The sequence below is a fragment of the Scyliorhinus canicula genome, unplaced genomic scaffold (genome assembly GCF_902713615.1).
Source record: "Scyliorhinus canicula unplaced genomic scaffold, sScyCan1.1, whole genome shotgun sequence".
Lineage (NCBI taxonomy): Eukaryota > Metazoa > Chordata > Chondrichthyes > Carcharhiniformes > Scyliorhinidae > Scyliorhinus > Scyliorhinus canicula.
In genome coordinates, this window is record NW_024055717.1 from 90450 (window position 1) to 105083 (window position 14634).

The window sequence follows — 14634 nt, forward strand, 5'->3', positions numbered from 1 at the left end:
TATCCTCCAGTCTCCTGGCACTATTCCTGTAGACAACGACGAAATAAAGTTCAAAGCCAAAGACTCAGCAATCTCCTCCCTAGCTTCCCAGAGAATTCTAGGGTAAATCACATCCGGACCAGGGGACTTATCCATTTTCACACTTTCCGGAATTGCTAACACCTCCTTAGGAACCCCATACCCTGCTAGTTTAGTAGCGTATAACTCAGTATTCTCCTCGACATCATTGTCATTTTCCTGCATGAATACTGACGAAAAATATTCATTTAGCGCCTCTCCTACATCCTCAGACTCACCGCTGAACTTCCCACTACTGTCCTTGACTGACCCTACTCTCTTACCCTAGTCATTCTTTTAATCCCGACACACTATAGAAGGGTTATCCTTAATACCTCCTGCCAAAGGCTTCTCATGTCCCCTTCTGGCTCTTTTTAGCTCTCTCTTTATGTCCTTCCTAGCTAACTTGTAAGTTCCTTAACTCGAGCTCCCAAACCGAAAATTCACGTTCTATCTTTACATAAGCCTCCTTCTTCCTCTTGACACGTGATTCAACTAATGTAGTAAACCACGGTTCCCTCGCTCGACCACCAACTGCCTGCCTGACAGGTGGATACTTATCAAGGACACTCAATAGCTCGTTCCTTGAACGAGCTCCACATTTCAATTGCGACCATCCCCTGCAGTTTCCTTCCCCAACCCAACATAGGTTGCCTATGTCTTGCCTCCTGGCATTATAATTGTCTTTCCCCCAGCTATAGCTATTGCCCTGCGGTATATGCCTATCCATTTCCATCGCTAAAGTAAACGTAGCTGAATTGTGGTCTCTATCACCAAAGTGTTCACCTAACTGTACATCCAACAGCTGTCCTGGTTCATTACCCAGTACCAAATCCAATGTTGCCTCGCCTCTTGTTGGCCTATCTACATACTGTGTGAGGAAACCCTCCTGCACACATTGGACAAAGCGGACCCATCTAAAGTACATGATTTCTATCGCGATTCCAGTCAATATTTGAAAAGTTTAAGTCCCCCATTATAACTACCGTGTTACTTTCGCTCCTATCCAGAATCATCGTTGCAATCCTATCCTCTACATCTCTGGTACTTTTCGGAAGCTTATAGAAAACTCCCAACTGGGTGACCTCACCTTTCCTGTTTGTAACCTCAGCCAATACTACCTCAGTAGACGAGTCCTCATCAGACGTCCTTTCTGCCGCCGTAATACTGTCCTTGTCTAATAATGCCACCCCTCTCTCTCTTTTATCGCCTTCCCTGAGCTTACTAAAATATCTAAACCCCGGGAACCTGCAATAACCATTCCTGTCCCTGCTCTCACCATGTCTCCTAAATGGCAACAACATCAAAGTCCCAGGTACCAACCCATGCGACAAGTTCACCCACGTTATTCCGGATGCTCCTGGTGTTGAAGCAGACACACTTTAATCCACCTTTCTGCCTGCGTGCCAGTACACTCCTGCAACCATGAACCCTCATTCATGACCTCACCACTTTCAACCTGCTGTACACTAGAGCTACAATTCAGGAACCCAACCTCCTCCTGAATGATTTTAAACTCTCCTGAATAGAATTAGCAAATTTACTCCGAAGGAAATTAGTACCCATCTGGTCCAGGTATTGACCATCCCGTTTTGTTGCTCGTTCAGGGTGAGTGTGCTTAACACTCAATTTGGCTCTGTTTCGTTACTTAGCTCTGGAGCCGCAAGGTATCGTTAAGATACCACCACAAGTTTCAAGGTCAAGTTCAAAGCAATAAACCATGCACCAATTAGAAAGTTCAAACAAATGAGTTTATTATAATACAATTATAATCTACTCATGCACGCGCTAAGATGATTAAACTATTCCTACCATTAAATTAACCAATACTTATCTTAAAGGGAACTGCCGGATCAGGGGACAAGGCCTCCTGCTCTGCTCTGTCCGCAGATTTCAGGTTGGTACGGGTTAAAAGGGGGTCAGGAGAGTCTATCTCTGGTAGCGATCGTTGTGAGGCACTTACTTGCTGGCGGCTGCAGTCCCAAACCTCTCCTCTCTCTTGGTCAAGGTCTTCTTTGGTAAAAGCTGGTCGAGGGGCTGGTCCAGAGAGGAAGGATGGTCAAGAAGAACCAGCTAAGTTTGGGACCTGTCTTTTACAGGGCCGAGTGCTTCGCACCCTTTTGGGCGGACCCTTTACCTGCTGGGAATCGATTGGGTCTCTTCCCAATCGATTTGTTTGAATCCCCCCAATAGTGAGTCTGCCTCTCTGCCACTGGGAGGGCCTTCAGGTGCTTTGTTTTCGAACCCCGCTGGTGCCGGGGTGCCTGGTTTCCCATACACTGTTGCAACCACTTCTCTATTTGTGTCCATTGTCCCTGCGATTGTACCATTGCTATGTTAACTTTCCCGGAGATTGCCTCATTAGTTTGCAGAATGTTCGTTTCGGTGCTCTCTGCTCTCTTAGCAGACAGAATCCACATTGGCTTGGTGCAGCCTGCTTGTGCTGCAAACATTGTCCATTTTAAACTTCAAGCTTTGCGTTCCTCCATTTCGTATTGAGGGAATGGCCATCTTCTGTAGCTACAGCTTGTACAGGCCCCACCTCCCAATAATGAGGCCCAATCATCCAGGTATCTGAAACCCTCCCTCCTGCACCATTCCTGTTGCCACGCGTTCAACTGCTCGCTCTCCCTATTCCTAATCTCACTGGTACGTTGCACGGTAAACTACCGAGAGATCATAACTCTGTTTTCCCTGGCTCTATGTTACCACCCAGGATCCTTGAACTCCTGCCTTACATCCCTATCCCTTTTCCTACCTATGTCATTGGTACCTATGTGGACCACGACTTGGGGCTGCTCCCCCTTCCCTGAAGCATCCCGAAAACAGGGTCCGAGACATCACAGTCCCTGGCACCTGGGAGGCAACACACCAATCACGAGTCTCTCTCGTTCCACCAGTATCTCCTATCTACCCCCCCCCCCCTAACTATGGAGCCACGAATGACTAATGGTCTACTCCCCTCCCCCTTCCCTTCTGAGCAACAGCGACAGCCTCTGTTCCAGAGACCTGTACCCCACGGCAAACGCCCAATTTATATACAAGTGCTCCACACAGCCCCCTGGTTACTGCTCCCTCTGCTGCCGCTGAACAACTGATTTACTCTTTATCGAACTCCCTGCTCTACCTATAATGGGAGAATTTCATTGGGACAGAATACATGGAGCTATATTCTGTATCTAACCCAGTGTTGTACCTGTCCTGGAACTGTTTGATGTGTTGAATACAGGGAACTTTTTCCTGTATTTAAGTCCGTGCTCTACCTGCCCTCGGTATTCCTTCTAGGGACAGTGTAGAGGGTACTTCCCTCTGGATTTAACTCCATGCTGTACCTGTGTGGGGAGTATTTGCTGATGACTGTCTTCGTGGTGCTTTACTCTGTATCTAACACTGTGCGGCTCCTCTCCTGGAGTTGGTTGAAGGGGACGGTGTGGAGGGAGGTTTACTCTGTATTTCACCCTGTGTTGTACATGTCCTGGAAGTGATGGATGGTGGTCAGTGTAGAGAGAGCTTTAGTTTGCATCTATTACTTGTTGTACCTGTCCTGGGAGTGTTTCATGCCAACAGTGCAGGGAGAGTTTTACTCTGTATCTAACTCCGTGCTTTGGGATTGTTTTACTGCGAAAGGGTAGAAGAAGATTTACTTTGTATTTATGCCCTTGTTCTACCTGTCCTGGGAATGTTTCATGGGGATAGTGCAGAGGGAGTTTCACTCTATATCTATCCCCGTGCTGCAGCTTTCCTGGAACTGCTGGTTGGGGAATGTTTAGAAGAAAATTTACTTTGTATCAATCCCCGTACTTTACCTGTCCTGGGAGTGTTTGATGGGGACAATGTAGATGGAGCTTTATTGTATCTAATCCTGTGCTGTACATTTCCTGGGAGTGTTTGATAGGGGTAGTGTTGAGGGAGCTTTTCACTGTACCCCGGTTATGTACCGCTACTGGAGGCGTTTGATGGAGATCCTGTACAGGGAGCTTTACTCCGTATCCCTCCGTGCTATGCCTGTTCTGGGAGAGTTTGATGCGGACAGTGTAGATGGAGCTTTACTCTGCATCGAACCACGTGCTACATTTCTTCTGGGAAGATTTTGGGATCGTTTAAAAGGATTGTGCAGAGAGAGCTTTACTTGTATCGAACACCGTGCTGCAGTTGTACTGGGATGCTAGATGTTGATAGTGCAGAGCGCAATTTGCACGGATGGAACTCCGTGCTGTAACTTTCCTGAGAGAGTTTGATGGGACAGTGTAATGGGTGTTTTTATCTGTATCTAAACTCGTACTGTACCTGTCGTGGGAGCGTTTGATGGGACAGTGTAGCGGGAACTTTACTCTGTACCAAACCCCGTGCTGCATCAGACACGGGAGTGTTTAACCGGCAGTGTGCAGGGAGCTTTACTCTGTAACTAAACACCTGTTGTCCCTGTCCTTGGTCTGTATTATTAGGGAAATGCTGTGGGATCTTTATTCTGTATCTAACCCCGTGCTGAACAGGCCCTTGAAGTGTTGACTCACATTGGTACCTCATAGTATTGTATTGGTGTTTTGAGTTATAGATACAGAAATACGGCAAGTGGGGTATGCTCTACAGGCAATGCAACAATTGTAGTAATAACCAACAAGAGAAACAAGATTGGAGCCCATCACTGCCCGGTAACCGTGGCTGGGGTACTAATGCTATTTAACCTTTGAGATTATATTTTAATGTTCTATAATTACATAGTATTCAGCCTGGGCATTGGGCCGGGGCACACGGCCCGTGGCGGGGGTGCATGTCTCCAACTTTACCCCCATAGGTGTATTTGGGGACTTTACTTTCTCTCGTCGGTGAACTCCTTTTCAATGAGGAATGGTGGTGTTCGTGGTCACTCTCCATCTTTGAGGTTAGTGCTAGCCGAAGGATAGGTCTGTTCTTTCTCGTGGCTTCACCTCATCTAGGGGAGGCCTCTGATCCTCGTGGATGACCCTCCTCATTTCCTTTCCATTCTCTGTGTGAGCTCTCGACCCTCTGGACGAATGACCATGTGCCCTATTTTCTGACCCATCCCTTCGCGCTCCTACACTACCGAGTTCCATCCGTCTCACATCCCACCCACCCACGCTCCGCCAGCTAGCTGCTGGTTGCACACAGGTCTATGAAGAGACATTTGAATTTGCTTGATGATCGTAGAATCTCTCCTCGCAATGTTCCCTTTTCTAGCCTTACGATTTCGCCCAGTCCTGAGAGTCATTCTGCGGCGCGTGTTGCGATGCCGAATTGCACCATACCAGCAGTGCCGGCCCTAGGGTTGCTGGCGCCCCGGGCAAGCTGAACTTCGGCGCCCTTACAAGTATAATTTTTTTAAATTTTCACAAGTAGAAAAACTGAAAATGTAGAATAAAGAGTTTATTACAATATTACAAAATCGAGGCATTCAAATCTGCACAGAATCTGATCAAACTGAGAAGCATACTATATTCCGTAAGTTCACGATGATAAAAACTGTAGCTGTAACGAATTTGCTCCTAATAAAAAGTATGAACAAATGAACAGATAGAACATAGAACATAGAACAGTACAGCACAGAACAGGCCCTTCGGCCCTCGATGTTGTGTCGAGCAATGATCACCCCACTCAAACCCACGCATCCACCCCATACCCGTAACCCAACAACCCCCCCCCCCCCCCCACCCCCCAACCTTACTTTTTAGGACACTACGGGCAATTTAGCATGGCCAATCCACCTAACCCGCACATCTTTGGACTGTGGGAGGAAACCGGAGAACCGGGAGGAAACCCACGGACACACGGGGAGGACGTGCAGACTCCGCACAGACAGTGACGCTGGAAAACATTTATTATCCTACCTAAAACATTTTTTTCTAGCCTTTAGATCTTCAAATCTTTTCATGGCACTTTCTATATCTATCTTCTTTACAAGATCATTTTCTATTGACAAAATTGCCAAAGAATTTAATCTGTCTTGAGTCATGGACGACCGTAAGTATGTCTTTGTAAGCTTCAGTTTACTAAAGCTTCTCTCTCCGGTGGCCACAGTAATAGGTATTGTAAGCATTATTCTTAATGCAACCCACAGATTTGGCATGACAGCCTGTAACTTATTAATGTTTATGAACCTAACGGCTTCTATTGGAAGCTTTACATCTTCAGGAAATAATTCTTTTGCAATATCCAGTTCAGTCAAGAGATCACATCCATTAATATCACTATTTTCTTGGTACTTTAACTTATCCTCCAAACCTTGACATGCTACTTTGAGTTTACTTTTATCTGGCAGATCTTTTAGGTTATTTAAAAATCCCCATGTGTTATTGAAACTTTGTAACTGTTCAAATCTCTCTGATAAAGAATTAATAGCTCTGTCGAGTATTACATTGAACACATGATTATGAAATCTTTTTTCTGGGTCATCTGCATTTGGAACCTCGTCAATGCACTCATATTCAAACCTTCCTTTTTCTGCTTATTCTTTTACTTCTGAAAATGGGCTCTACATCTAATTCTGTAGCTAATTCTTTTGCTGACTCTCGTGCTTTTTCATATCCATTTGCACGATAATCAATTAAGTAATCATTGACATTATTCATTAATGAAACTGAGGTAGACATTTCCACAGAGGTGTTCTGCATAGTTTTACTGACAACATTTACTCTGCCTAAGACATCATACCAGACATTCAGCATCACTAGAAAACTGTAATCTTCTATTTGTGTTACAAGAGTCTCTGCTTCATGTCGCATTGCAGGATCAGAAGCAGGCATTTCTGAAAGTTCATAAAGAGCTTCTCGGATTCCTATAATTTCATATTTAATGGCTTTGACACATTCTAATCTGCACTCCCATCTAGTCTCGCATAAAGGTTTTGCAGTGAGGCATTTAACATGTTTTTTCAGTGCATGCCATCTGCAAGGAGAGGCAGAAAACAAAATATATATGCGCTGGACAGTACCAAAAAGTGAAGTGGATTCCCGGCAACTTGTTGCCCTGTCACCAACCACTAAGTTTAGGCTATGACATCCACATGGCATATAAAACGCCTGTGGATTTTCTTTCATGATCCGTGCCTGAACCCCTTTATTCTTTCCTTTCATATTTGAACCATTATCATAGCCCTGACCTCTGCAGTTATGTAAGTCTAGCTCGCTCGCTCTCAGAAAATCAAGTATACTTTCATATAATCCTTTGCCTGTAGTATCTATAACTGGTTTATAGTTAACAAAATGTTCCTTTATTGAAATGTCTTCTACATCTAAAAATCGTATTGTAAATGAAAGCTGCTCCACATGACTTATATCTGGCGTACAGTCTAAGATAAGACTAAAATATTTGGCTTCTTTAGCTCGGTTTAATATATTTTCCTGAACAGCATTTCCCAACAAATTGATTATTTCATTCTGAACATTTTTTCCGCAATAGTGAATGTGAGTTTCTTTAGACACAACCCGACGTAAATGTTCACTCATTGTCAGATCATATTTTCCAAGTAGCTCGATAAGACCTAAAAAATTCCCATTGTGCGGTGTAAATAATGTGTCTGAAGTTCCTCTGAAAGCCAAATTATGTTCAGCTAAATACAGAGTGATGCTCATTAAACGTTCCAAAACTTTACACCAATGCTCTCGTTCTTTTCCCACTCGTGACTGCATCCCCTTATCAATAGATTTATTAGTCTGCAATCGCAGTGATGTTTCAAACCACTTCTTAAGACATTCCAGATGATGTACTGCATTTTCATGTAACTGCAAATATTCATGAGCATGCTTCCAGTCATTAATTCCAGATTTTCCTAACAATGACTTATTTGAGAAGCCAAAGATTTTGCAACAAAAGCAATAAATTTTATTGGTGCTCTCTGAATAAATAAGCCACCTTCTAAGAAAATTCTCACCGTTGTTTATTTTCCTATACATCATTGTCACAGAGAAACTACGTTTATTTGCATCTTTTGGAAAATTGTACTGTTTATTAATAGGATGCGACCCATTCATAATGATGTGATCACTTTCAGCCATTGATAATTCATCTGGCCAGTGTGCTGGATCATTGTAGTTGATATTTCTTTTGGGGGAGTTTTCAAATTTACTTTCAACATTCTCAGTATTACCTGCTGTGACATTATTGCCTAAGTCGTCAACAGCATTACAATTGTGATCTTGATGTTTTAATTCATGCATGCAATTGTTCTTTCCTTCAGAAAGTACAGTATCTTCAGTTGGTTTGGCTTCACAATCATTAGATGACAAATCTGGAGAGATAGATGTAGCTGAAGAAGTTGAGCCTGCATTGTCCCCACTGTTAGACTTAGGACTGAAAAAATTTGATAGCTTTGGGTGTTTCCTGGCTGCTTCTTCTTGTTGAAGACGTCTTTTTCTGTTTTCATAGCCGGATAACTTTTTTGGAGGCATTTGCTATCTAGGAAAATATTAAAACAAATCTAAAATGGAATATAATATATATGTATAGTATATACATATATATATATATATATATATATATATATATATATATTGTTGGTGAGTGTAAGATACTGGTCTTTTTGTTCCAGTCTGATGAGGAACTGTTCAGAATAAATCTGTTTACCACCAGTGTGGGTTTTCTTCATATAATGCTCTTCACGTTATTGTGATTTGTCCGTGTGTCAATGTCATTGCGTCAACACCAGGGCAGCACGGTAGCCTTGTGGATAGCACAATCGCTTCATAGCTCCAGGGTTCCAGGTTCGATTCCGGCTTGGGTCACTGTCTGTGCGGAGTCTGCACATCCTCCCCGTGTGTGCGTGGGTTTCCTCCGGGTGCTCCGGTTTCCTCCCACAGTCCAAAGATGTGCTGGTTAGGTGGATTGGCCATGATAAATTGCCCTTAGTATCCAAAATTGCCCTTAGTGTTGGGTGGGGTTACTGGGTAATGGGGATAGGGTGGAGGTGTTGACCTTGGATAGGGGGTAGGGTGCTCTTTCCAAGAGCTGGTGCAGACTCGATGGGCCGAATGGCCTCCTTCTGCACTGTAAATTCGATGTAAGTCTATGTAAATCAGATTCAGATAATATAAAATATAGTCAGGGTCAGTCAGTTGCTTAAAGGTATTGTAACTGATGAATTTTGAAAACCTAGTGTGTCTGGGCGAACTCTGAATCACGCAATAAGCATCGACGCTTCGGTTTCAAAATTCAGCCTTGCAAATAAACTTAACAGATAAGGTTAACTCGGCAAGGAGTACCCAGAAACTCCCTCCAAATGCAATTTACGGCGGCAAAGTCTGCCTCGTGTGTGTGTTTTTTTAAACAACACTTTGAGAGAGCACCAGATGTATAATGACATTTCGGGAAGTTAATTAGACCCAGTTAGTTAATCTACAATACCTGACTCTATTATAAGAGTTATAAAACTCTATATTTTATAATAGAGTCAGGTATTGTAGATTAACTAACTGGGTCTAATTAGCTTCCCGAAATTTCACTATACTTCTGGTGCTCTCTCGAAGTGTTGTTTAAAAAAACACACACACGAGGCAGACTTTGCCGCCGTAAATAGCATTTGGATGGAGTTTCTGGGTACTCCTTGCCAAGTTAACCTTATCTGTTAAGTTTATTTGCAAGGCTGAATTTTGAAACCTAAGCGTCGATGCTTATTGCGTGATTCAGAGTTCGCCCAGACACACGAGGTTTTCAAAATTCATCAGTTACAATACACTACAGTCAGTTGCTTAAGTGTATTGTAACTGATGAATTTTGAAAACCTCGTGTGTCTGGGCGAACTCTGAATCACGCAATAAGCACGACGCTTAGGTTTCAAAATTCAGCCTTGCAAATAAACTTAACAGATAAGGTTAACTCGGCAAGGAGTACCCAGAAACAAGAAACTCCCTCCAAATGCTATTTACGGCGGCAAAATCTGCCTTGTGTGTGTGTTTTTTTAAACAACACTTCGAGAGAGCACCAGAAGTATAATGAAATTTCGGGAAGCTAATTAGACCCAGTTAATCTACAATACCTGAACCTGACTCTCGCTGACCTAAGGTGCGCATTCCAATTTCCACCAAGAGGGCTAAATAGGCATAGCACCTCAGAAACTGCAGCGCTCCGAGTAGGAAAAATTCCGAGCCAGTCTCAGAGTCTGAGGCATTATTCTCCAAAAGTTTGCTTTCAGCCCACTTGTGGCTGTTCAGCTTATTGTAGCCCAAACTAAGATTGTGAGGGTTTAACTCACAGTTTGTTTAGTCTCTCTCTCTCTGACTCTCTCTCTCATTCCTTCGTCTGGTTCCTTTTCTCTCCTTCAAACAAGTTAGTTTTTTTTTGTCTCGTGATGGGATATTGTCTCGTGATGGGATTGGCGCCCCCGAGCACATGGCGCCCCGGGCGACTGCCCGAGTTGCCGGTACCTTGAGCCGGCCCTGCATACCAGGTGTCTCCACCTGCCGATCAGTGAGGCAGAGGCCAGACCGTCCATTCCTTTCCCTCCAGAGCTCTAGCATCTCTGATACCACGAGCACCGCGACAGTTGGGAAGGCTCCATCTGCACCCAGAACACCTTGGACATAGCTTCGATGAAGGTAATCCAGAATTCTCGGAGTCTGGGGCAGTAGTGGAACATGTTGGTATGTTTTGGCCGGACATGTTGTACACTTGTCCTCCACCTGGAGCTGCGTCAGGCGTAACCCGGCGCAGAGGGAGATGGAGTTAACTCTGTGCAGCGCCTCGGTCCAGAATCCTGACCCCATCTCAATGCCCATTTCCTCTCCCCACTTCCTGCTGGTCTGGTCGCCAAGTCCTCGAATTGTGTCGCAGAATTAGTCATCTCCTAACCAGTGCCGCCCTATCTTCGTGTCCAGGGATATTTTGTGCGAGTCTGTGGGTAAAATGTTTGTCTCCTTGCAGAGAAATTTAATTCGCTGCAGATATCTCAGCTGATTCAATTTGGGGAGTTGGAGCATCGCGGAATGTTTCCTCAGGATTGCGACTGTTGTCCAAGTGGATGTCCTCAGCTCCCTGTCTACTCCCACGTCCCAAATGCAGCGTCTATCATGGCTGGTGCGAATGTATGTTTATTGCATCTTGGGGACCTCCGTTAAGTGCGTATGAAGCATGGTCGGATTTTGATAGTTTCCGGAAAATAGAGGATTTCTGCATTGAAGACTATATAATGGAATTTGGCAAACCATATAGAATGCTGCAGAAACACAATCTGGAATTTCCACAGTCTGTGTTGGCCTTTAAATTTCTTGACTCTGCTAGAGTGAGCAACATGGATAGGCTCCTGGTTTTGATAGGAGTTTAGTTTGCGGACAAGGACACTTTATTCGATCAGATGACAAGTTTTAAAAACGTTTCTGGGGAAACATTCCATTCCGGTGGCTCACTTGACCCAAATTGGTCAGCCTCAATAAAGTAAACAAAGGGTGATACGCGGCGAACAAGATGGCTAAATCGTATGGCTACGAACAATTTCAAAGCGTATAGAAGGAGATCGGGACCCAGGAATTATGAAGACAGAAACCCAGTTAGAACCTACAAAGGGAAGAGCAACCACAGAAATGCGCGGGCATGATAAATCAATGTTTTCGATGTGGCTCTCAATACCATTATATTTTCAGCTGTCCAATCCATTATAATTGTGTTTGAAGCTACACTTGGCACTGAAGGGTGCTAAGAGGAAAACGATAGAGACCAGAAAGAAGGCATTGTCCTGTTAACGAACGGATTCACGCCGGTAATGAGGGTGTTAGTTGCAGAATCCTTCAATTGTGTTGTATTGGACAGTGGCTGCACATCTACTGTGTGTCGAATTGATTGGTTAAAACGTTACCTGGACTCCTTTAATTTTGAATGTCGTAACAAGGTTGACACCTTGACACACTCCGGCTCCTACACTCCGGCTCCTACACTCCGGCTCCTACACTCCGGCTCTCACACTCCGGCTCCTACACTGGCTCTCACCCTCCGGCTCCTACACTCCGGCTCTCACACTCCGGCTCACACACTCCGGCTCTCACATTCCAGCACTCACACTCCGGCTCTCACACCCCGGCTCCTACACTCCGGCTCTCACACTCTGGCTCTCACAACCCGGCTCTCACACCCCGGCTCTCAAACTCCGGCTCTCACACTCCGGCTCTCACACTCCAGCTCTCACACTCCGGCTCTCACACTCCGGCTCCTACACTTCGGCTCTCATACTCCGGCCCACACACTCCGGCTCTCATACTCGGACTCTCACACCTCGGCTCTCAAACTCCGGCTCTCACACTCCGGCTCTCACACTCCAGCTCTCACACTCCGGCTCTCACACTCCGGCTCCTACACTCCGGCTCTCATACTCCGGCCCACACACTCCGGCTCTCACACTCCGGCTCTCACACTCCGGCTCACACTCCGGCTCTCACACTCCGGCTCTCACACCGGCTCTCACACTCCGGCTCTCACACTCCGGCTCTCACACTCCGGCTCTCACACTCCGGCTCTCGTACACCGGCTTCTACACTCCGGCTCTCACACTCCGGCTCTCACACTCCGGCTCCTACACTCCGGCTCTCACACTCCGGCCCTCACACTCCGGCTCTCACACTCCGGCTCTCACACTCCGGCTCTCACACTCCGGCTCTCACACTCCGGCTCTCACACTCCGGCTCTCACACTCCGGCTCCTACACTGGCTCTCACCCTCCGGCTCCTACACTCCGGCTCTCACACTCCGGCTCACACACTCCGGCTCTCACATTCCGGCACTCACACTCCGGCTCTCACACCCCGGCTCCTACACTCCGGCTCTCACACTCTGGCTCTCACAACCCGGCTCTCACACCCCGGCTCTCACACTCCGGCTCACACTCCGGCTCTCACACTCCGGATCTCACACCGGCTCTCACACTCCGGCTCTCACACTCCGGCTCTCGTACACCGGCTTCTACACTCCGGCTCTCACACTCCGGCTCTCACACTCCGGCTCCTACACTCCGGCTCTCATACTCCGGCCCACACAATCCGGCTCTCACACTCCAGCTCCCACACTCCGGCTCTCACATTCCGGCTCTCACACTCCGGCTCTCACACTCCGGCTCTCACACTCCGGCTCTCACACTCCGGCTCTCATACTCCGGCTCTCACACTCCGGCTCTCACACTCCAGCTCCCACACTCCGGCTCTCACACTCCTGCTCTCACACTCTGGCTCTCACACTCCGGCTCCCACACTCCGGCTCTCACACTCCGGCTCTCACACTCCGGCTCTCCACACTCCGGCTCTCACACTCCGGCTCTCACATTCCGGCTCTCACACTCCGGCTCTCACACTCCGGCTCTCACACTCCAGCTCTCAAACTCCGGCTCTCACACTCCGGCTCCTACACTCCGGCTCTCACACTCCGGCTCACACACCGGCTCCCACACTCCGGCTCTCACACCCCGGCTCCTACACTCCGGCTCTCACACTCCGGCTGTCATACTCCGGCTCTCACACTCCAGCTCTCAAAATCCGGCTCACACACTCCGGCTCTCACACTCCGGCTCTCACACACCGGCTTCTACACTCCGGCTCTCACACTCCAGCTCTCACACTCCGGCTCTCACACTCCGGCTCTCACACTCCGGCTCTCACACTCCGGCTCTCGTACTCCGGCTTCTACACTCCGGCTCTCACACTCCGGCTCTCACACTCCGGCTCCTACACTCCGGCTCTCATACTCCGGCCCACACACTCCGGCTCTCACACTCCGGCTCTCACACTCCGGCTCTCACACTCCGGGTCTCACACTCCGGCTCTCACACTCCGGCTCTCACACTCCGGCTTCTACACTCCGGCTCTCGTACTCCGGCTTCTACACTCCGGCTCTCACATTCCGGCTCTCACTCTCCGGCTCTCACACTCCGGCTCTCACACTCCGGCTCTCATACTCCGGCTCTCACACTCCGGCTCTCACACTCCAGCTCTCACACTCCGGCTCTCACACTCCTGCTCTCACACTCTGGCTCTCACACTCCGGCTCTCACACACCGGCTTCTACACTCCGGCTCTCACACTCCAGCTCTCACACTCCGGCTCTCACACTCCGGCTCTCACATTCCGGCTCTCACACTCCGGCTCTCACACTCCGGCTCTCACACTCCGGCTCTCACACTCCGGCTCTCATACTCCGGCTTTCACACTCCGGCTCTCACACTCCAGCTCTCACTCTCCGGCTCTCACACTCCTGCTCTCACACTCTGGCTCTCACACTCCGGCTCCTACACTCCGGCTCTCATACTCCGGCCCACACACTCCGGCTCTCACACTCCGGCTCTCACACTCCGGCTCTCACACTCCGGGTCTCACACTCCGGCTCTCACACTCCGGCTCTCACACTCCGGCTTCTACACTCCGGCTCTCGTACTCCGGCTTCTACACTCCGGCTCTCACATTCCGGCTCTCACTCTCCGGCTCTCACACTCCGGCTCTCACACTCTGGCTCTCACACTCCGGCTCTCACACTCCGGCTCTCACACTCCGGCTCTCACACTCCGGCTCTCACACTCCGGCTCTCACACTCCGGCTCTCACACTCCGGCTCTCACACACCGGCTTCTACACTCCGGCTCTCACACTCCAGCTCT

At 47.5% G+C, this 14634-nt stretch overlaps 2 protein-coding genes across 2 annotated transcripts in view; both read right to left on the reverse strand.

Moving 5' to 3' along the window:
- The window catches only part of LOC119960680 (zinc finger MYM-type protein 1-like), a 34796-nt gene extending 27011 nt beyond the window's left edge, over positions 1-7785 (reverse strand). Inside the window, exon 1 of the mRNA XM_038788300.1 lies at positions 6636-7785. Within this exon, the coding sequence (XP_038644228.1) occupies positions 6636-7703 (1068 nt within the window). The 5' untranslated portion in view covers positions 7704-7785. The remainder of the gene's footprint in view (positions 1-6635) is intronic.
- Positions 7786-7788: 3 nt separating this feature from the next.
- Positions 7789-10282, reverse strand: LOC119960681 (zinc finger MYM-type protein 5-like). The gene is made up of 3 exons (XM_038788301.1): positions 10262-10282; positions 7880-8469; positions 7789-7796 (listed from the first exon to the last, which is right to left on the reverse strand). Exons 2-3 carry the CDS (start codon positions 8460-8462, stop codon positions 7789-7791), a joined length of 591 nt encoding a protein of 196 aa, XP_038644229.1. The 5' UTR covers positions 8463-8469; positions 10262-10282.
- Positions 10283-14634: the final 4352 nt, after the last annotated feature.